The following is a 21,644-nucleotide window of genomic DNA, read 5'->3' on the forward strand; positions in this document are numbered from 1 at the left end:
GTGACTGCTGGGTGATCTCAAATCTAGTCCCATAAACTCAGATTTAATGAGACAAACGCATCAAGGACAGCATTAGTGTCCAAGTATTTTAAATTGTTCTAGAATTGAGCAACAGCCCATGAGTAAAGGGAAAATTACTTTGAAACTCTTTCAGGACTATTACAGCAACTAAGAGAGACATTGTTAGCTCAGATCAGGATTTTTGTGAATTTTCCAAGACCATGTAATAACCCCTGAAACGGGGAATTCTTAAGTGGTTTCACCAAAGTCATTCTACTCAATACCAAAGTCATTCTACCCAATACCAAAGTTTGAAATTTTTGCTTCATAACTCTAAACCCCGAGTCTGTAATTCCTGGAAGCATCTTTTTACTCAAGATTTTCCCACTGTATTTTTTTTTTGCTTTATTAGCTCAGAGTTCATGTTATATTTCTAAAAAATACCTAAACTGTAGCGAAACTGAATACCCTCAGTCTTAGCAAATGTTCCAACTATGGCCCTTCCTCAGGTGTGAGCATGTATGAAGTCATCTGACCTCTAAAGAGATTTCACAGATAACACAAACAAAGATAGGCTTAACGGACTTTAACCTGCAGTACTCATTAGCCTAATGAGCACTGCTCCTCGGTGGTGGCATCGTGCTAACTAAGCTCTATAAAAGCTGATCTGGGTGTGGAGACACTTTGTTAGGATTCCAATCCTTCAAGTCATCGAGCAGAAGAGTTTGGCAATCGAACAAGGAAATGTTACACAGAAAATGGTCAATCACCCCAATAAATATCTGCTATGGAGATTGTGCACAGACTCCACCGTGTCCCCATGGAAAGTGTGACAAGGCATCACACAAGCAGAAATCTGCTGAAAATTAAGCTAAATTTAGCTTCAGTCTTCAGAATCACAGACCTTGAGTTGGAAGGGACCCACAAGGATCATCGAGTCCAATTCTTAAGTCAATGGCCCACACAGGGGATTGAATCCATGACCTTGGCATTATTACAGCCAAGTTTTAAGCAACTGAGCTAATCCCAGGGTCTTAAGTAGATGTTCATTTTATTGATTATAAATATTGGACAGTGAAAATCAATGTTAGGCTTCTCAAAATCATGACAAGTCAAGGAAAAGGTAAAAGAATGTATTTTTCAGCATTCGTTTCATCACAGCTTAACAGGTGGATCAGACAAAGAGCCAGGACAATTATACTTGTTCCAGTATGTGCAAATGGATGAAACAACAAAAATTTGAACAATGAGATGACAAAAAGATGCTTAAACACCTCAGTGGAGAGAGTGGAAACCAGTTAAACAGGGCAGACCAGCTCACTAAAGGCAGAAGTATTTAAAAAAATAATCATAGAATCATAGAATTGATTGGGTTGGAAAAGACCTCCAAGATCATCGAGTCCAACCCTTGGTCCAACTCTAGTTCATTTACTAGATCATGGCACTCAGTGCCACGGCCAATCTGCGTTTAAAAACCTCCAGGGATGGGGAATCCACCCCCTCTCTGGGCAGCCCATTCCAATCCCTGAGCACTCTTCTCTGCAAAGAATTTTTTTCTGCTCTCCAACTTCAATTTCCCCTGGCAGAGCTTGAGCCCATCGTGCCCCTTGTCCTATTGCTGAGTGCCTGGGAGAAGAGACCAGCCCCCACCTGGCTATAACTTCCCTTCAGGCAGTTCCAGACAGTGCTGAGGTAACCTCTGAGCCTCCTCTTCTCCAGGCTAAACAACCCCAGCTCCCTCAGCTTCTCCCCATAGGGCTTGTGCTCCAGAATCAATAAAACCCCCCAGCGTGCAAGTTCGGTACTTACTGAGTATTTTCTAAAATGGTGTGAACGAATGCTGGGTTTGTCTCCATGGAAGCTGTGACCAGGGAGGTGAGCAGGGACCAGTACCAGATGGCTGAGGCATCACACACAGACACCCCCACCTTCCTGACCCGCTGGTAGCCCACGGCGCGCAGCCCGTGGATCCTCGTGTCGCACCCGTCGCTAAGGCAGCGCTTGACGTTTATCTGTACATCTGTCAGGACAGAAAAGAGAGAACTTTTTCCCCCCATTTCTTCTGCTGGATTAGAGTTGAAAGAATGTAGATAATCCAAACAATAATTACTGCAGAGCCTCTTAGGAAAAAATGGCAGGAGATGCATAACTGTCCTCCCATGTGTGGACAATGCCAGGTGTGTCTCCTCACTATGCACACTGTGAGGGGGAAAATTTAGCCTTTGAATAGTCATAGGATATGGCTAGAAATTTGGGGGAAAAACTGAGTAAAAGACTCTCAAAGTGGAAAATATTACAGAAGGGTAGTGGTGAAATAATCTACCTACTTACATAGGAAGTGCCTTGGGAGTGAGTGGTTGTGGAGGTGATGGGGAAAAGGAGTAAAGCCTAAAAGCAAAGTTTTCTGTGAAAATTTTAGTGTAATTTAAGTTCTTGACCATTTTACACAGATGCCATTGTCCTGATTACTTCTGAGCAACAACATCTTTTTTGCCCATTTCTGTGGCACTCAAAGTTCATCTCAGTGAAAAGCACCTCTTTGAACTGAAGGGACAAAACTCCTGAAGCTGCAGAAACCCTCTTAGGAAGGAGCAGCTTTCCTTGGACTGATTCCAATAGAGCACCCACAGAGCCACCAGACTCAAAAACAACACTACTTAAAACCCCTGAGCACAAAACCTGGTTTACATCTGACCAATTTCAGAGTTTTGGTACGAAAAAACCCCAGTTGCTCAGAAGCAGATTTTTTGCTAGATACTATCAGCCAACATATGCTTTCACTGTGCAAGCAAAGATATTTTAAACTTGCCCTGTGTGTCTTCAAACTGAGAGGCTAAAAATGCATCTTTACTCATCCTTCTCTTCAAACCAGAGCCCATATTGCAGACAAACCAGAGAAAGGCTCAGAAATTAAACTACAATTAAACCAATTTCTCTGACCCAAGGATGAGGCCAGAAGTTTCACCTCTAATGACTGACACTTCAACACATCATTCCACGACATACCCAACCCTTCAGCTTGCAAAAAAGCAGCACAACAACATCCCAATGGTATCTTTGGTGACTCACACATCTGACTAATGTTAGCGTTTTCCAACAGTGTTACGTAGCCAGTGATATTGCTGGGAATGTGAACGTCTCGGACCTCCTGCAGACTGCTGGCATTCCTCCCCACTGCCACTGTCACCTGCTGGGGCATGTAGCTCTGGTCATTGGCTGCCACTGCAATGGACAGGTGTCTCAGAACCACATCTGGTTTCATCTTTAAGCTGCAAAGCAAAGAAGAAAAAACGGTTCTTGCCAAGAGAAGTCAAGCGTTTTGTTTTTATTATTTTGTTATTATCTATATACATTATATTACTCACTCCTTTTCCACCTCTACAAACACAAATAAATCCTCTGAAGTTTACAACTAATGTTCCACAGCTGATCCTAAGCCCATATCATGGTGGGCAAGGTAAAAAATTTTCACTTAAAAAACCAGCCACCTCTGAGTGTGAGACTGTCAAATTTTCTATTCATATTTTCAACTGTGAATTCATTCTTCAGGAATAAAAATGCAGTGTCAATAATGACCAAAATGACTCTTTTTTTAAGTACACATTCCTAGATTTACCACTGAAAAAACACTGAGCATTTCTGCTTCATGGAACTTTCTAGACACTGGCAAAGCACTTCTATTCCAGTCCCAACCACTGCATCTGTACTACAGCTTGGACAGTTTGCTCCCCAACAGGGCAATGGCCTTTGCAGGCATTTTACAGGTGGGCTCTTATTTGGTGGTTAACCCTTTAAACTTTATGCAGAGATTAATGACTTCTGTATAAAGTTTAAACCCCTAATCACCACTATATTTATCTGTCCCTAGTTCCACTTTTCTTTTTCAGTTACACCTGTACTGGGCTTGTGTGACAAGGTTTTGGTAGTGGGAGAGCTACAGGATGGGAGGAGTTGTGTGGAGGCCCCTTGGAGAGAGGAGCCTGCACTGGAGCAGTTTAGTTTGCTGGCAGGACTTGTGAGACCATGGAAGGACCTATGGAAGGCAGCCCATGCTGGAGCAGGGGAAGAGATAGAATCACAGAATCATAGAATGGATTGGGTTGGAAAAGACCTCCGAGATCATCAAGTCCAACCCTTGGTCCAACTCCAGTCCCTTTACCAGATCATGGCACTCAGTGCCACAGCCAAGCTCAGGTTAAAAACCTCCAGGGATGGGGAATCCACCCCCTCTCTGGGCAGCCCATTCCAATGCCTGAGCACTCTCTCTGCAAAGAAGTTTTTTCTGATCTCCAACTTCAATTTCCCCTGGCAGAGCTTGAGCCCATGCCCCCTTGTCCTGTTGCTGAGTGCCTGGGAGAAGAGACCAACCCCCACCTGGCTAGAACTTCCCTTCAGAGAGTTCTGGACAGTGCTGAGGTCACCTCTGAGCCTCCTCTTCTGCAGGCTAAACACCCCCAGCTCCCTCAGCCTCTCCCCATAGGACTTGTGCTCCAGTCCTTTCACCAGCCTCCTTGATGACGAGTCCTCCCTCTGAGGAGGAAGGAGGGGCAGAGACATGTGATGAACTGACCACAGCCCACAGTCCCCACGCCCTGTGCCTCCTGGAAGGAGGAGATAAACAGAAGTTAAGCCTAGAAAAAAACAGGGAGGGGAAGACTTGGTTTTATTTCCCCTTACCTTGCTCTGACTTATTAAATTGAATTAAATTCCCCAAGTCAAGTCTGGTTTGCCCGTCATGGTGGTTGGTGAGTGAGCTCTCCCTGTCCCTGACCCACAAGCTTTTCATTACATTTTCTCTGCCCTGTCCAGCTGAGGAGGGGAGTGATGGAGCAGCCTTGGGGGGCACCTGCACTGCAGGCAGGGCCAGCCCACCAGAGTCTCTCACCGTATCCAGTGGGAACGGGCACTGCCATCCGACTGCCAGAAGGAGGAGGTTTCCCCGTTGGTCATCTTGTCGATGTCGGCAGAGTTGGAGGAGGTCTCTATGTGGGTGTAGCACTTGGTGACAGACTTCAGCTCGTCTGACTCCTCGTTCCCATTCAGGTCACTGGGGTACTCTGCAGGGAAAAGGAATTGCTCAGAATGTGCTGCTTTGGCTTGTTTTGAGAGCTGTTATACCTTTGTAATAACTACCTCAAACAAGTTAATTTGTTGGCACAGAACACAGCATGTTTCTGACAAACCAGAAGACAGCAAAGTCTCATTGCACATGGAATTGCAATAAGCTCAGTTTACCACTTGCAGCATGAAAACACCTCCATTGCCTGGAGCTCAATAGCCTTTGTCTCCACCTTTCATTACTGGCATCATCACTGCTTTATCATTTTCATGCCAAAACACCAACAGATGAAAGGAAAAAGTAGAACATCAGGGAGAAAACCTCAATTCAGCTACTCCAGGGAAGGGCCAAAGCAGAGAGTTTCCCCAAGTAACTTGATCTGTGCAGAAATCTGAAAATATCAAGTCAAGCTTTGAAGAAAAGGAGCCATTGCTCCAGGGAGATCACCAGGCCAGTCCCAGCAGAGACACAGGAAAACACTCACTAACAGTAAAATACCTGTTAATACTGAGCGGCCAACTTCAGCAAACATTCACTTCACAGGCAAACTAAATTTCCAGCAACTAGCAGGGATATTTGACTGACTAGAGAATATGACAAATCAGCAATGGTCATTCTGAACAGGCCAGGAGCAAGAGGAGAACATCCCAGTGTGCTGCTCAGATTGCAGTTCAGAAATCAATGTATGTGCTTCAAAAAACAACAACAAAAGAAGCAAACCCATCAACTTCACTCCTGTTAAAGGTTACAGAGTCCAGAAAGCTTTTTGTTTGATGTGTGAGTGGCCACACCATCACCCTGAAGGGAAAGGAGGATGTCACACACCTCTCTCTTTGAGGAGGAGGCGATCCAGGGAGTCCTTGAGCACGGAGGAGCGCATGGTGCAGATGTTGTTGAAATACTCCAGCACGGGGTAGGGGATGGCGCTGCTGGAGATGCGGTTGCGGTGCAGGAAGCGCAGGATCATCGAGGCGTGAAGGCCCAGACGCTCCTTCGACTCAGAAAATATATCAATAAAACCTAGAAAGAGGCAATATTTCTTTGTGGGTTTGGGCACCACAATGTAAGGATATAAAGCTTTTAGAGTGTCCAAAGGAGGATACACAGACGGTGAAGGGGCAGGAGGGGCCATAGGAGTGACTGAGGGCACTTGGTGTGTTCAGCTGGAGAGAAGACTAAGGAGACTCATCAGGGTCTGCAGCTCCTCACAAGGGGCAGCTCCAATCTCTGCTCTGTGTGAGCAGTGACAGGACCCAGGGAATGGCTGGAGCTGTGTCAGGGAGGTTTAGGATGAATCTCAGGAAAAGGTTCTTCCCCCCAGAGGGTGGTGGGCACTGACCAGGTTCCCCAGGGTAGGGGGCACAGCCCCAAGGCTGCCAGAGCTCCAGGAGCGTTTGGACAGGGTGGGATTGTTGGGGTGTCTGTGCAGGGCCAGGAACTGGACTCAGTGATCCCTGAGGATCCAGCTCAGGATATTCTGTGATTCTGGACACTTTCTCCCCTCTACTTGGTAAGTCCAAATTAAGCATGGGAACCAACACTGGAACTGCATTCCACCACATGGAGCAGCTCAGGTTTGCAATATTTACAACAGGGAAAGGTACAGGCAAAACTTCTTGTGAGTTACTTAAAATGCCTGAAGGATTTCAAAACAATCACCAAAAACCTACTCTTATTCTGCTGTCCCAAACCCTCACCTTCAACATCTGAGTGAAGCAGCTGCTCTCTGGCCAACAAGCTGATGTACTTGCATCACCCACCTTGAGCTACACTAAGCATCTTGGTTTGGCTCTGTTGATTATTCCCAGAGGTGCCTGATCCTTTCCACCAAGTGGGTAAGAACTTTCAGCTCCTTCAGTGCTAGTCTGAATCCCAGTGCACTCAGATACACAGGACAGCATTCTCAGTCCTCTCCTCTGACTCATCTACAGCCAATTCTACCATTTCCTGTCTGATCCTTTAAGGCAAATCCCTTTAGCCACTTATCATCAAAAGCTTGGAAAGCAAGCCAGTAACTGATACTTATCCCAGAAATCAAATTCTGGACACTGACACTTTCTGAACCACACACTGTAAAACCTGAGAGAGGTTTTATCAGGATTTCAGATGCTGAATAACAATATAATAGTAATAAAGTGTATGAGTCATCACCTGGAACAGACTCCCTGGAGGATTTATCCCTCCAGTGACCAAGTACAAGATTGCATGAGCTGCCCTGCAAGGAACTCTTTTCTGCCTGAGATAAAGCAAGGGAGGGTGAGACACTCCCCAGTCCCACAGAGAAGAAAACAGTGGTTATTTGTGACAGGAAGTTCTGCATGTAATTATGGGAAATTTTTCATTAACTTCACTTGTTTGATAGTGGAGAAGCAAGAACCTGCTGGAGTATGGTTTTGATAAGATTAGGACAAGCAATGCTATTAAAGCAATTTATTGAAGCATCACCCCTTATGGGGCAGGGCCTGGGAAACCAGGTGTTTTGTGCCTCTGCCCCATACCTGGCACCAGTGAACAGGCTTGCAGTTGCCTGATTACATGGCTCAGCTCCCCCTGAAGATTTGCTCCACTGGAATTCTTGAGAGCCTCCAGCATATTCTCCACATCCACGGTGCCATCTCCTTCAGCATCAAACTGTGCAAAGGCCTGAAGAGGAACAAAAAAGAAAAGTCCTTTCAGCATATTGCCTTCAAGTAGGAATTCAAGGTATTTCACAGAAACTGTAGCAGGAAAAGTTACACCACCATTAAATCAAACTCAAAATAATCAGTTTTCCATAGCATTGAATTCCTGATAGCAGGAAACAACAGCCTGGCTGGAAATCTGCAGTTTAGCAAGTCTGAAGGTATTTGCACTGCCTTCCTCTAAAATCATCTGCCCCACTGAGTCAGCAGGATCCATCCTGGGGAGCTGGGACTGAGGAAGGTGCTCACCAAAGAACCCCAGGAAGCTCTTCAGAGCAGGGTGAGTTGGTTGCAGAAGCCACACCTTCCATTACTCATCCCTGCTGCATCCCTCCCCCTGCAGCCACTCCAACTCCTTCAGGGTTTAAGCATTTGCTTTATTTAAGAAGGCACCCTGGGAACCAGAAGATTTTTTAAAATGTGTATTTCCTTCCATAAACTGTCCTCCTACACAAAACACCAGTCTGGTATAGTTAGTCAAAGTATTTGTGAAAATAATGCAGGATTAGAAAAGAGAGGGGTTTTTACTTATGGCCAGCTTTAACTTTGACTTTAATATAACTTTTAATATAAAAAGTTGTGTTGAGCACATAAAAAAACTTACACAGCATTTCACCACTTTGAACTACCAAAAGCACAAGGTATTTTTATTCAGCTTAGCCTATAAAACAGAACCAAGCTCATAAGTGTAAAATACTTTAACCAGCCACTTCAAAGAACTCATGATCCAGTGATACACTACCATTAAAAATAGTATGGCCATGTTTTCATAATCAGATTTAATTCTGAAATAAACTTTTGTTTAACAGCTAAAAAAATGGAACTTATTCCAAAAGAGAAATGCAGCATTTCAGCAGCATCCACTCTTTCCATATAAATTGGAAATGCATTTAGAAGAGATATTTCTTTACAAGGAAGACTTGAGCTTCCCAGCCCTGAACTTGGTATTTCAAGTTCAGCCACACAGCCAAGAAAATGGAGTCCCTAAAAGAACAGATCATCACCCCAGGGGTGTCTGAGTCAGGGGAGGAACCTCCTGCTTCACTCTCTTGCTTTGTTACCTGATTACCAAACTCGGTGCACCATTAAAAGTGCTATCCTAGAGAGCAGCAATCCGGGCTGATTAGCTCAAAATAACCTGCCAATTAACCGTGACATAATTACAGCACTGAAATGAGAGCAAAGTCTCTGAACACAGAAGCAAAGGTGGTGTCCAGCTGCCCACAGCTCCCCTGGCACTGCTGGGGCAGAGCTGCACTGGAGCTTGGCAGCTTTGTGAAGTCTCACTAAAAACACAGCTAAGCCCAAAATAACAACCATCACTTAAAAGAAATTCTGAGCAGCAAAGCTGGTGCTGAGCACCACAGCCAGTCCAGGTGACTGACACGGGGCATGAGCAGATCCCAAAGCAAAAACCACCTGTGCTTGAGGACAAGCCAGAGGGAATTCATTCTAACAGACATAATTCAGTTGCCAAAACAATTCAATGTACAATGAACAAGTTTTGTGATGTTACTGGTGAAAATAAAACACAAGATGACAAGGCTGGATCTGCTCACAGCTACTTTAAACCAATTTCTTGTACTTTCATGTAAGGAGGGATTATCACATGTAAGTTTTGCTTTGCATCTTACTGCAGGATTTTGCTATTTTATTTTTAAACTCCTCCTGTGATCTCAGGAGATTGCACCAAATCTAGAACTCTATTTTTGACTGTTCAGTATCACTAAAACACTGTATTTGACACAAAGCACACACAATTTCCACTGCTGCCCTGTGCAATGGGGAATAAGCCAAAAAAGGGGGGGAAAAATCAGTATGTCAACCTGCACCCCAAGTTCCTGAGTTGTGTTCAGGACTGGGTCATGATTCAAATGCAGCTGCAGCTTTACCACAACCTGCTCCTAAATAAAGGCAGTGAGTCCACACAGCTCCCAGCCAGTTCAACTCTGAACACAGAATCACAGAATGGATTGGGTCAGAAAAGACCTCCAAGATCATCAAGTCCAACCCTTGGTCCAACTCCAGTCCCTTTACCAGATCATGGCACTCAGTGCCACGGCCAAGCTCAGCTGAAAAACCTCCAGGGATGGGGAATCCACCCCCTCTCTGGGCAACCCATTTCAAGGCCTGAGCACTCTCTCTGCAAAGAATTTTTTTCTGCTCTCCAACTTCAATTTCCCCTGGCAGAGCTTGAGCCCATCGTGCCCCCTTGTCCTATTGCTGAGTGCCTGGGAGAAGAGACCAACCCCCACCTGGCCAGAACTTCCCTTCAGGGAGTTCCAGACAGTGCTGAGGTCACCTCTGAGCCTCTTCTCCAGGCTAAACAACCCCAGCTCCCTCAGCCTCTCCCCACAGCACTTGTGCTCCAGTCCCTTCTCCAGCCTCGTTGCTCTTCTCTTCTCACTTGGGTTGGAAGAGACCTCTGAGATCATCAAGTCCAACCCCTGATCCAACCCCACTGTGATCACTCTGGCACTCTGTGCCCTGGGCTGGTGATCCCAGTGGGGTTGGATCAAGACATGGTGGATTCTCTGTCCCTGGAGGTGTTCCAGAGGACACTCAGTGCCACATCCAGTCCCTTCTCCAGACTCGTTGCTCTTCTCTGGCCCCGCTCCAGCCCCTCCATCTCTTGCCTGAACTGAGGGGCCCAGAACTGAACACAACACTCAAGGTGTGGCCTCACATGAAGAAACATCTTTCCTGGGAAATGACGGGTGAGAGGATTGCTTGGAAACACAGCACGTGGAAAAAGCAGCCCCTGATCTCCCAGCTCAGGGCTGGATGGCACAACAGAGCTCTCTGGATTTCCCCTCTGCTGCTGGCAGAGCTGCACCATCAATGCTGGAGGCAGGACAGGACAACTGCTGAAGCACCACTGAGTAAGAAAAGGATTCCAAGGCCCAGTTCATCTAGAAAACAGATTCTGCACTTAAACAGAGGTCCACTTTGCCCACAAAGCATTCAAAGTATGTGCTCACAGCCCCACGCTGAGAGCAGAGACTGAAAGGGCAGAGCAAAACTTCTCTGTGCCAGACAGGGCACTAAAAACATTACAAAGTGAAACCCATTGACCTGCCAGCCCCAAACTGACTTCTCAGCAGTGTAAAACACAAGCAGGAAATCTCAAACATCACAGACCGAGGGTTGGGGCCAGTTACAGGACCGATGACATCAAGGTTTTCCACAGAACTCCCACCCATCTCGCCTTCCCAGGACAGGCCAGATGGGAGCAGATCCGTGCCATGACAAACCCCGTGAGCAGCTTTTTCCCCACTGCCCAGAGCAGGAAATGAAACCAAAACAGATTCTTCATGCAGAGGAGGATGTGCCACACAGACAGTCCTCAAATCATCCCTGCAGCCCACGAAACTCAGCAGTTTGTGCCAACAGCAAGAACCCCGAGGGACTGATTGGACCCTCGTGTTGTCACAAATGAAGTGTTTGCTGTTGGCTCTTCTTGTAAAGGAACTGGAAGTGCAGGCAGCATTTTACCAAGCCACTCAAACCAAGCTGATCCAACACACCTTAAAATGAGTCTCCTCCCAGTTTGCAGCAGCCCTTTCACCTGTCAGGGCTGATTGGAGGAGTGTGTGTGTGATTTATCAGGTTACACAGTTCCTCTGCTACTCGGGGCAGTGCAAAGACAGCAGGAAGTGGCTGGTGAGCCCAGGAATGCCCGCAGGAAGGAATTCAGACACAGCCACTTTCCCAGCTGAGTGGGGAATTCCCTGCAGGATATTCTGCTGCATTTCTGCACGGCTACAGAGCAAAGCTAAAGCTTAAATGTTCCAGACATTAAATTCCCTGTGCCCCTTCCCACAGGTAAAAGGTAACTGTCCTCTCTCAGACTATTAAACCCTCACCTTCCCCTCCAGGCTGGGCAGGGTTAGGCTTATCCTACTTTCTTGTAAGTTTTCCAAAACTGACTTCCCAGTAAGGAATGGGGCACCAGTGCCATGCCTGACAATTCCAGTTTAAAAAAGCTGCAGTAACACCAAACCTGGTGAACTTTGACTCGCTGACAAGACTGGGAAGTATCTCAGAGGAATCACTCACACAGGATTCCTGAGCTGTGCTCTCACCAGCAGCAGCAACAGCAGAAACGCTGCTGTTAATACCCATTTTATTCACAAGTGGCTGCTGGGCATGACCACTGATAACTGGCATATATTAAGAAAAAAAAAAAGCGAAAAAGCAGGAGCTATCAGGGAGCTTCCAGGCTGCCTATCAGCACCAGCCCCGTGCAGAACCGCCTGGCCTGGCCCCCGGGACCGGGAGGGATGTCCGGGGTCTCCAGGGTCGTGTCAGCGGCCACGGACCCGGGGCGAGCCCCACGGGGCGAGGGGAGCCCCACCCTGGGGGTTCCCCCGACCCCGCGCTGGATCCCTGGAGGGAGCCCCACCCCGGCAGTGCCCGGGGCCAGGCCGGACAAGGCTCGGGGCAGCCCGGGCTGGTGGAAGGCTTCCTGCCCAGGGCAGGGGTGGCACCGGCCGCTCTCCCAGGCGCCCCCCGAGCCCCACGCCGCCGGCTCCCACCTCCTCGCTCTCTCCGCGGTTTCCGGCCGCCAGCCGGGACACGTTCTCCAGCGCCTCGCAGAACTGCTCCAGGCTCACGGCCTCGTCGCCGCGGCTCAGCCGCTCCTCCAGCCAGCGCACCAGCGCGCTGTGGTGCCGCGACACGAGCGGCTCGGGCAGGGCCGCGTCCCGCAGCCGCGCCGTGGCCTCCCGCAGCCGGGCCTGCTCCAGCAGCACCTCCGCGGGCGGCAGCGCCGGGGCCGCCGCGCCGGGCTGGGGCGCGCCCGCCGCGCCCTCCATGCCCTCCTCGGCGCCGTCCTCCTCCTCCTCGCTGCTGTGGCTCGCCGCCGTCCCCATGAGCCGCTCCGGAGCCCTCGGGAGCCCTCGCAGCCGCCGCCGCTCCCGCCCGGCCCGGCCCGGCCCGGCCCGCCTTACTCAGCAACTTCCCGCCCGCCGCACCTGTCAGCGCGGGGCCGCCGCGCCGCCGCAAAGCGCCACCGCGAAGCGCCACACCGCCGTAAAGCGGTGTCGCAAAGCCGTGACACGCGATGGGAGGAGCGGCGGGAGCGGGACCGGGATCGGGGCGGGATAAAGGTGGGATTAGGGCGGGATCGAGGTGGGATCGGGGTGGAATCGGGGCGGAATCAGGGTGAGATCGGAGTGGGATAAGAGTAGGATCGGGGTGGGATTGGAGTGGGATCAGGGCGGGATAAGGATGGGATCGAGGCGGGGTCAGGGCGGGATAAGGATGGAATCAGGGTGGGATCAGGGCGGGATCGGGGTCAGCAGCGGGCGCTGCCCGGGCCGCTGTGGCGGAGCGGGATCGCATCGGTTCGTGTCAATGGCCCCTCTGGCTCCAGCCCTTCCCCTCCTCTCCCATTCCATCCCATCTCAAACATCCCATCCCGACTCATCCATTCCCAGCCCCTCCCATCCCATCCATCCCTTCCCCTCCCCTCCCATGCCATCCCATCCATCCCTTCCCCTCCCCTCCCATGCCATCCCATCCATCCCTTCCCCTCCCCTCCCATTCCATCCCATCCTGACTCCTCCATTCCCAGCCCCTCCCATCCCATCCATCCCTTCCCCTCCCCTCCCATTCCATCCCATCCCGACTCATCCATTCCCAGCCCCTCCCATCCCATCCCATCCCTTCCCCTCCCCTCCCATTCCATCCCATCCTGACTCCTCCATTCCCAGCCCATCCCATCCCTTCCCCTCCCGCCCCTCCTGCGGTGCTGTGCCACACTGCCGTAAAGCGCGCAGCCCGGGGTGTCGCGGTGCGGTGCCACACTGCCGTGCGGCACGGCAGCTGTCGCGGGGCTGTCGCGATGTGGCGATGCGCGGCGCTGGCGCTGCTGGGGCTGGGCCTGGCCGCTCTCCTGGGCCGCGGGTTCGAGCCCCGCCAGCGCCTGCTCAGCGCCCACGACCTGCGGCGCTACCGGGGCGCGCCGGGGGACCCCGGACTGTACCTCGCCCTGCTCGGCCGCGTGTTCGATGTGCAGCGGGGCCGCCGCCACTACGGGCCCGGCGGGGCCTACAGCGCGCTGGCCGGTACGGGCCGGGCTGGGGGGGACAGACACGGAGTGGGGAGGAGGCTCAGCCCTGGCTGTGTGTGCGGGGGGGGGGAATCGTCTGAGGGGTTCACTCTGTGCCTGGGGAATTCACCCCCGGCTGTTGGGGCGGGGAATCATCTGAGGGGCTCACCCTCTGACTGGGGGAGGCTCAGCCTTGCCTGAGAGGGATCTCACCCCTGGCTGGGGAATTCACTCCCTGGCTGGGGAATGAGCTCTCACACCCTGGGTGGGGAATACACTCCATGGCTGGAGAATTCACTCCATGATTGGGGAATGGGGTCTGAGAACCTGGCTGGGAATTCACTCCATGGCTGATGAATGGGGTCTGACACCCTGGGTGGGGAATTCACTCCCTGTCTGGGGGTCTCACTCCCTGTCTGGGGGTCTCACTCCCTGTCTGGGGGTCTCTCCACCCCCTGCCCCACAGGCAGAGATGCCACCAGAGCGTTTGCCACCGGCGACTTCACCCCTGCGGGGCTGGTGGACGACGTGTCGTCGCTGTCCCCGCGGGAGCTGCTCTCCATCCAGGGCTGGCTGAGCTTCTACAGCGACAACTACGACCCCGTGGGTGGGTGCTGGGGGCCACACAGGGACACACGGAGGGGGCTGGAGGGTTGGGGACACACTGACAGGTTTCATCTGTGAGATGGCACCTCGGTGAGGGTCCCCCACCTGTGCTGCAGACCCCGGACCCTGCAGTGCCCAGACAGACCCAGGGGAGGTCTGTGCCTCCTCTCAGGTGAAGCTGAACAGTTTTCCCACCTGGGCTGTCAGCTCCAGGGCTGTGCCCTTCTTTTGCTGAGCACAAGGCATAGAGCCAGCCTGAAATCATCAGTACTTGGGAGACTGCAGGAGCAGCTGGGCAGGGAAACTATTTTGGGGAAAGAGGTACATGGGTGGGAGAGACTTCTGGGTTCTGCAGCTGAAAGTGGCTTTAATGAGTCTGTGCCTACACTTGTCCTGCCCATTAATATGGGCAAATTGCTGTGTGATCCAGGAGTTAGTTGAAGGGATATTAGTTTGGTTTTAAAATTGGGCCATGGCGACATCCTCCTTTTTTGTCTTTAAATAACAAATTAAAAATAAAAACCCCACCAGGACTATGCATTTTCCCTGCCTGGAAATGCTGTGCTCTTAATTGATCTTCTCTCCCAGGGAAGCTGGTGGGCAGATACTATGATGAAAACGGGGCACCCACAGCAGCCCTGAGGGAGGCTGAGGCTGCCATGGAGGAAGCTCTCAAACTCCAAGCAGACAGTGAGCAGAGGAAGCAGCAGTTCCCACCCTGCAACTCTGAGTGGAGCTCTGCAAAGGGCACCCGCTTCTGGTGCTCCAGACAGAGGTAAACTGCCTTCCCACCCACCCCACTCCCTGGGTCTGTGAGGATGTGTGGCCATCTGTGAGCTATTAGCTGCCTCCAGAAAAAGCATTTTGCTGTGCTACTTTAGGCTGTGGTTCATTTTCCAGCAATGGAAATGTGGGACACACAAGTTGGTCACACAGAAAGGTGAGAGTGTGTAGCAGCAGTGAAGAAATCGGGTTCAGGCCACAGAGTTCTGAAGCACAGCCAGGGAAAAGGTACCCCATAGCTGTGGGATGGTGGGTGGCTGCTGGGAGCAAAGTCAACCTCAGCAGGTGTATTGTTAGTTCTAATTCTCCCACACTGTCTTGGGTTCTTTTTCTAATGATTCCCTACGAACTGGAAGCCTTTCCCTGGGTTTGAATAGTAATTTATTTTCCTTTTCCTTTCCTAGTGGGGGCGTGAGCAGAGACTGGGCCGGAGTGCCCCGGCGGCTGTACCGCCCTGGCTCGCAGGGCACGGGCTGTGTGTGTGTGAGGAGCACAGGCCCCCCCTGGGGACACCCACCCTCGGCCCAGCACAGCGACAGGGGGGACCTGGATGACCCTCACCTGGAGGAGTACGAGGGCTGCCACCCCCTGGCTGAGCAGTGTGTCCTCAGGGGGTGAGGCCAGGGCAGGGAGGGTCCTGTGCTTTGGGTGGGCACCTCCAGCTCCGGCCCTTCTACCTGTTGGTGCAAATAACAATTCCATGTTATCTGTGATGCTTTTTAACCTGTGGAGGTGGAGGTGAGAGAAGAGGGGAACACTTTAGCCAAGTCAATGGCTAAAAATCAGTAACAGGATACTTTCTTTATTCCTATGGTATTTTTACACCTGACAACAAACTGTAAGATGCACAGCCTGAATTAGATTTAAGAACTACTTTTTGTGCAGTCAGGAAATAGATGTTGGTGTGCACAGTGGTGGGACAACAGGCTGTGTGTTGAGGCAGTGAGCCCAGGAACTGCTGCAGCATCACTGACCCTGCACAGTCCTCACATCCTGCTGATTTTAGTGCTGGTGCTCCTTCCCAAGCACCTGATTCACTCCAAAGAGTTCAAAGGTAGCAGGGAGAAGCCTGAATTTCTCCTACCATCAGGGTGTACAATATCTGGTAACTGCAGTTGAGTTATACACAAGCTTTATCAATTTCTTGGAGGAGAGAAGGCAAAGGCCAGAGCTGTATTTCCTCATTCAGTGTTTGCATCAGTGTTCCAAGACATTGGAAGCCACCTATGAGGATTGTTGTTTTATATTAACCTCACTCTCCTGGTCTGTGATTCACTTTCAAACACGACCTTGAAGATAAAGCTGAGTGAAAGGTGCAGGGAAGAGCTGCAAAGCAGGGCCTCACTGCTTCCACAGCTGGGGGGATAGGGAAGGGCCAGCATGGCCTTTGCCTTTGGACACCACCTATTTAAATGCTATTTCTTAAAGTGGTGAAACCATCCCCCAGAATGATTGGCAAGGAGCTTTTTAAAGCATTTAAAAGTTGCAGCAAATTCCAGATTATTAAGTACTGTAAGAAGTAGTTTGTGAGGGCAGGTCAGACCTAGTGAAGGGGGACCAGCTCTAACTTCTAGGCAGGTTTCATCTTGCTGTAACACTCAATCACTACACACAAGTGTTGCTGAAGGGATGGTTTTGATTGCAAGAACTACACAAAAATCAAATAAAGGCAGGGCAGGAGGATGTTGTTTTAAGTTAAACTTGGTTGAAAACCAATTTGCAGCTTATTGTTCAGTTTAGTGCTTGGAGTCACTGGGGGGAAAAGTTTGTCTTGCAGTAGGAATAAGTGATCTATTAAAGCAAACAAGGAGACACCCTCACTGACCTGAAGTGCTCCAAGATTATCGTGCATGTGCTTCAGTGGAGCAGCTCAGCTGGATTCTCCCGTGGTGGAAAAGGGTGGGAAGAAAAGAGTGACAGTTACAGAGGGGACAAGTCATCACAGACAGTGCTCTAATAAAGCTCACCATTCACCTGGACTTGAGTTAGAGTTTTATTAATAAAAGCCTAATGCATCACAGTCTCACCCAGAGGGCCCAGCTGGGTTTGCTATTGCACTGGGGCTGTCCTGCTCCTGCAGTGAGGTGCAGCAGCTCTGAGCTCCCCCAGACACAGCTGAGGGCACCAAGGGGCTGGCACTGGAACTTGAATTGAGTCCAGGAACCAGTGCTGGCCCCTTGGGGAACTCAGATTGTTTCACAAGAGTTATAGGTAAGTCGAGTATAAGGCATTCAAGATGACTACATGGTACAAACTACAGATCTTGTCAGCCAAAAGAAATTGTAGCAGTTCCACATGAAAACAAATATCTGGAATAACTTCAGAACAAAAATAAAGTTCTCATGCCCAACTGGATGTTGTATCCCTGGTTTTCCTTGTGGTTTGTAAGGATGGCTGGCAGAGGGGCAGCTCTCTCCAGGAGCAGATGTGTCCTTAACAAGGTTTCACCTCACGATGCATCATCTAGTTCTGCATTTTATTACAAGTAGAATCATTACACAACAAAGTAATGCATATTGGAAAAATACATTTTTACAATGACTCCAGACAAACATTGCAGATAAAATGCCATTGTTCTAGGACTTCCTTTTCTATTTCACAGAGGGTATTAGAAGGTTCAGAGTTACTTCTGTCACTCAAACAAGCTTTGATTTTTCTAGAGACAAGTTTGCTGCAGTACCCACCTGTGCTGGTTACAGACAGAAAGAGGACTTGCCTATTAACTTTTGATCTACAAGACACTCCAGCTCTGGCCTCCCATTCTGTTACATGTTAGTTCATAAGCACTACTGAGCAGTTGTACAAACTGTTAATCTCCAGCACAGGAAGTCATTAAGGCATGTCAGCTTTCAGCCAGCAACTTACTCTGTGAGTACCTTCAACACCAACCTTCTCACTCCACTCAGTGGTGTGAAACAGTGACTGCACCTTTTACAGAGACACCAAATTGCAGCCAGACCACGTTTTGTGCTTGTGTAAGAGTGCTGGGTGACTGCCACCCAAAGGAATCCAGGCTCAGAACAAAAAGCTGCAGCATGAACCACCCAGCTTCCCCTGCAGCCCTGCTGAGCCAACCCTGGGGCCTGGTGTGGCAGCGCTTCCCACGGACACCAGTTTTGTTTTCCATTCATCCTTTTGTTCAATGCTTGGCAGCCTTGAGTCTTCAGTTAATAGATACCACTAAAAGACAGCAGGGGTAAGGGGGGTGGGGGGTTTGGTCACAACTGTGTTAATGCTACAAAAAGGGAAGAGCAGTTGTTTAGTTAGAAATGTGTTGACCACCACTACATTACCAAGTGCCTCATTCACATTTGTACCCTGCAGTGGAGCATTGCCAGCAAGACTCCCAAAAAATCTCAGAGGTCTGAGAGCTCAGACCAGTACTAGGCAGAGTGTGTGAGGGACTGAGTCCCGCCAGTGGTGGGACCTTCTCAGCTGAACTAGAAAAGAACTAACTTGGGTTTTGGTTTAAGTTGTGAGCTTTTCCCCTTTAGCTCTGGCAGAAAGCTATTCAGAGTTGGCTGGAAGGAAACTATCTCAAAGGCACTTTAAAATGATCAAATTTGCTGAATTTAGTTGCTTTAGATTTAATAAACACTTCAGGCTGTACACTTAACAATAACCTTAACTTTCCTTTCAGACTTCAGTAAGAAAGCTGGGACAGCACTGGCTGTAAACAGCAACCCAGGAGCAGTACAGTTGGTTTCTCAAATTCTTCACAGTTTTTAATTAACTTTGTACTTTTCAAAAGAGCAACTAGCCAGCCTTAAACTTGCCATTCAGTTAAGCTGAGTTTTCACCAGATCCACATTTTCCATCAGTTAAAAGCTTCCTTGTTCTGTTAGAGCTGAGCTCCCTGTTCCTTTGCCCCTCCCAGAGAAGTCACTGAGAAAGTGATGTTTAAATGCTTTAGCAATTAACATGTTGTGCAGTTTTCCAATGAAGTTGAAGTCCATAGGCTGTGGCCTTGGAAAAGCATTCCTCTACCACTGTCTGGAAGCATCCTGAGCACACACTTACCCTCCACAGCCCTGCAGCTCCAACCTAAGAAGGAAGTCAATGTTTTACCACAGGACACACTACAGTCAACACTTCTGTCACCAAATGCACTCTCTCTCCATCACTATCTTTCACTGCTAGAGACTGGCAACCAGGGGCATCTGAAACATCAGAAAGCAATAGACTAAAAGTACATTTTCCATCACTTATTTCACTCAAAAACCCAGACTGTGGCTTGCAGTTGACTGACTCCACTAGTTCTGTAGCCAACATTAACTGACACCACTACTTTTCCATATTTACCTACAATATTGTGCCAGAGATGCACCATTTCTATGAGTGACTGTGGTAAGAGCTGTGTTACCCAGGGCATTCTGTTGGAACAGGACAGCAGCAAACAGTGAGGCAAATTTGTATTGTCATCCATTTTTCTTCCCTAGAGTTACAGGGGTGATTCCAGTTACAATATGTGCATATTGGAAGATCAAAGTGCAGATCAAGTGAGACTTGATGTGAAATTCATCGTGCAAATGGCAGCAATCACACCTTCCTCTATCCCCTCCTTGTACAAGCCTGAGAAAAACCTCAAGCAAGTCTCCCACACAGCAGCAGTCTGGTTTGTCATCTCATCTTACTCTTTAAGACTGACAAGTCACTATTGCAAACAGGGCAACGTGTCACCAACTGTCCATGTTGTTCAGTGGATGTAACAGTCATTAAATAAATGCACACCAGTTCATGGAGTAGAGATGAGGAATGCTGAGTTGAGTCTAAACTAGGTTTGCCTTTTGGGATAAAAACAGCATCAGTTTTGCTCAAGTACCCATTTTTTCTAACTGAAGCCTTTTGCCCACTGAATCACAATCTGGTCTACCAGCAAAGTACCTTCCTGTCTACCTGGACAACGTGGTGATGGGTTTTCACAGATCAAGCACATTTAAAAAAGCACAACCAGCCTCCATTAAAATACTGCAGCTTACTCCAAATAGGAAGCCTCCACACACACTCCCACTCACCAGCAATCATGCTGAAAATGGACCCAAATTTAGTGTCTAGAGGTGCACCACATTCTACACTGGTAGGGCTACTGGCTCTCCCACACCAGGGTCTTTAAACCCAAGGAAAGTGCTACTCTCCCTCATGGGATTGCTAATGCACTTCAGCATTTATTGCTGTGTTGTGAGTTTGACTTCCCCAGCTTTAGTGTTTCTTCCTCAGGCCCTTCAGCAAACTCAGCCATCGATACAGGTTCCATGGACTGCAAGGACCAGCAACATAAATATGAAAGTGCAACAAAGACTGGCAGTTCTAGCAGGGATGAGCAAGAGCATTTACTGCCTAAAACAGTCCTGCACTTCTCCTGAACATGCTAAAGCTGATGAGACATTTGCTGAGGAGGTATCAAGATGTGGGTCTGCAATTCTGACTGCTTTGCATCAGATGGTGTAAAGCTTTCTGTTGTAAGGCCACAATTCTTGAGCTATACTTAAAACTAACCCCAGGTCTGAAGTTTCTTGAAATGAACAGTGGTTGCAACAGCTCAGTTTAGCTTCACAAGAAGTCTTCTCTGGAGAAGGGGAACATTTATCTTTAAGACAAAGCAAAGAAAGATACCTGGTTACCCTGAAACTTAATGCCATCTCTACTAAGCAGCCTGAAAGCCACAGGACTTAATAGAGTTGCTCAGTGCAAAGCACCATGTCAAGGACAGACCTGTTTTGCATCGACTCAAACAGTCTAAATTTCAGCTTCCATTCCCCACTGCAACTAAAGAGGGTCTAAATTCTTGTCACTTGGTTTCAACGATGCACTGGAATTCCTAGTGAAGTCTATCACAGCCCAATACATTTACAGTCATACAAAGTCATTTATACCAGAGATATCATAACAGGGTCCTTAATTAGTTCAGTCTATTGCAGAAGACACGTATAGGCCTCCTCTTCCCTATCCAGAGGGCTTGTAAGCAGAGCTGCTGTCAGGAGCACTGACTGGGAATCCCTTGGCTTGCACAGCATACTAGGAGACTCCTCCCAGAGTCAGGACATCAAAGCAGATGTTGCAAACTCGGACTGGCTTGTTCAGGTCGAATTTGATGATGGGAATCTCCTTTGTTGAGCACTTATGGCAGAGCAAGCGTCCACAGTGTCGGCTGTTGGTAGAAGAGGGGTGGGAGAGAAGTGAATTCACTGCTAATGAACACCAGGATTTTACTGTTTGACATTCTTTATCAATGAAAATGGACAGTAGCAATTGAGATGCTGTGTTTTTCTTCTATCTTCTGGTATTTCTCATGAAAGAGTTTGCTAATGCCAAAAGCATATGATGCTCCTGTGCTAGTCAGTCACCTGGTACAACTTCAGCTGGTGCAGGTGTAGTTTCTCTGGAACACCAGGCTAAGGGAAATCTCAGCTTAACATCCATCTAATCCAGCATGTTTTGTGGAAGTTCAGACTAGTTAATA

General features: G+C 49.0%; 3 protein-coding genes across 4 annotated transcripts in view; 1 reads left to right on the forward strand and 2 right to left on the reverse strand.

Moving 5' to 3' along the window:
• The window catches only part of ZZEF1 (zinc finger ZZ-type and EF-hand domain containing 1), a 59,249-nt gene extending 46,515 nt beyond the window's left edge, over positions 1-12,734 (reverse strand). The window contains exons 1-6 of the mRNA XM_071574732.1: positions 12,279-12,734; positions 7,558-7,702; positions 5,885-6,079; positions 4,886-5,057; positions 3,070-3,269; positions 1,810-2,020 (exon numbers count right to left, since the gene is read on the reverse strand). Coding sequence (XP_071430833.1) covers positions 1,810-2,020; positions 3,070-3,269; positions 4,886-5,057; positions 5,885-6,079; positions 7,558-7,702; positions 12,279-12,614 — 1,259 coding nt within the window. The 5' untranslated portion in view covers positions 12,615-12,734. The remainder of the gene's footprint in view (positions 1-1,809; positions 2,021-3,069; positions 3,270-4,885; positions 5,058-5,884; positions 6,080-7,557; positions 7,703-12,278) is intronic.
• A 312-nt stretch (positions 12,735-13,046) lies between these two features.
• CYB5D2 (cytochrome b5 domain containing 2) lies at positions 13,047-17,533 on the forward strand. The gene is made up of 4 exons (XM_071575382.1): positions 13,047-13,811; positions 14,262-14,402; positions 14,990-15,176; positions 15,589-17,533. The coding sequence occupies exons 1-4, from the start codon at positions 13,589-13,591 to the stop codon at positions 15,800-15,802; spliced, it is 765 nt and encodes a 254-aa protein (XP_071431483.1). The 5' UTR covers positions 13,047-13,588; the 3' UTR covers positions 15,803-17,533.
• Positions 17,165-21,644, reverse strand: part of ANKFY1 (ankyrin repeat and FYVE domain containing 1) — a 32,528-nt gene continuing 28,048 nt past the window's right edge. For both annotated transcript variants that reach the window (XM_071575380.1, XM_071575381.1), the window contains exon 25: positions 17,165-21,332. In XM_071575380.1, coding sequence (XP_071431481.1) covers positions 21,200-21,332 — 133 coding nt within the window. In that variant the 3' untranslated portion in view covers positions 17,165-21,199. The remainder of the gene's footprint in view (positions 21,333-21,644) is intronic.

This window comes from Pithys albifrons, chromosome 21 (genome assembly GCF_047495875.1).
Source record: "Pithys albifrons albifrons isolate INPA30051 chromosome 21, PitAlb_v1, whole genome shotgun sequence".
In the NCBI taxonomy this organism is placed as follows: domain Eukaryota; kingdom Metazoa; phylum Chordata; class Aves; order Passeriformes; family Thamnophilidae; genus Pithys; species Pithys albifrons.

Coding starts and splice junctions, on each gene's coding strand:
- CYB5D2 (XM_071575382.1), top strand. CDS start 13,589: ATGTGGCGATGCGCGGCGCTGGCGCTGCTGGGGCTGGGCCTGGCCGCT. Junction 13,812..14,261: donor GGCCTACAGCGCGCTGGCCG/GTACGGGCCGGG, acceptor CCTGCCCCACAG/GCAGAGATGCCACCAGAGCG. Junction 15,177..15,588: donor TTCTGGTGCTCCAGACAGAG/GTAAACTGCCTT, acceptor TTCCTTTCCTAG/TGGGGGCGTGAGCAGAGACT.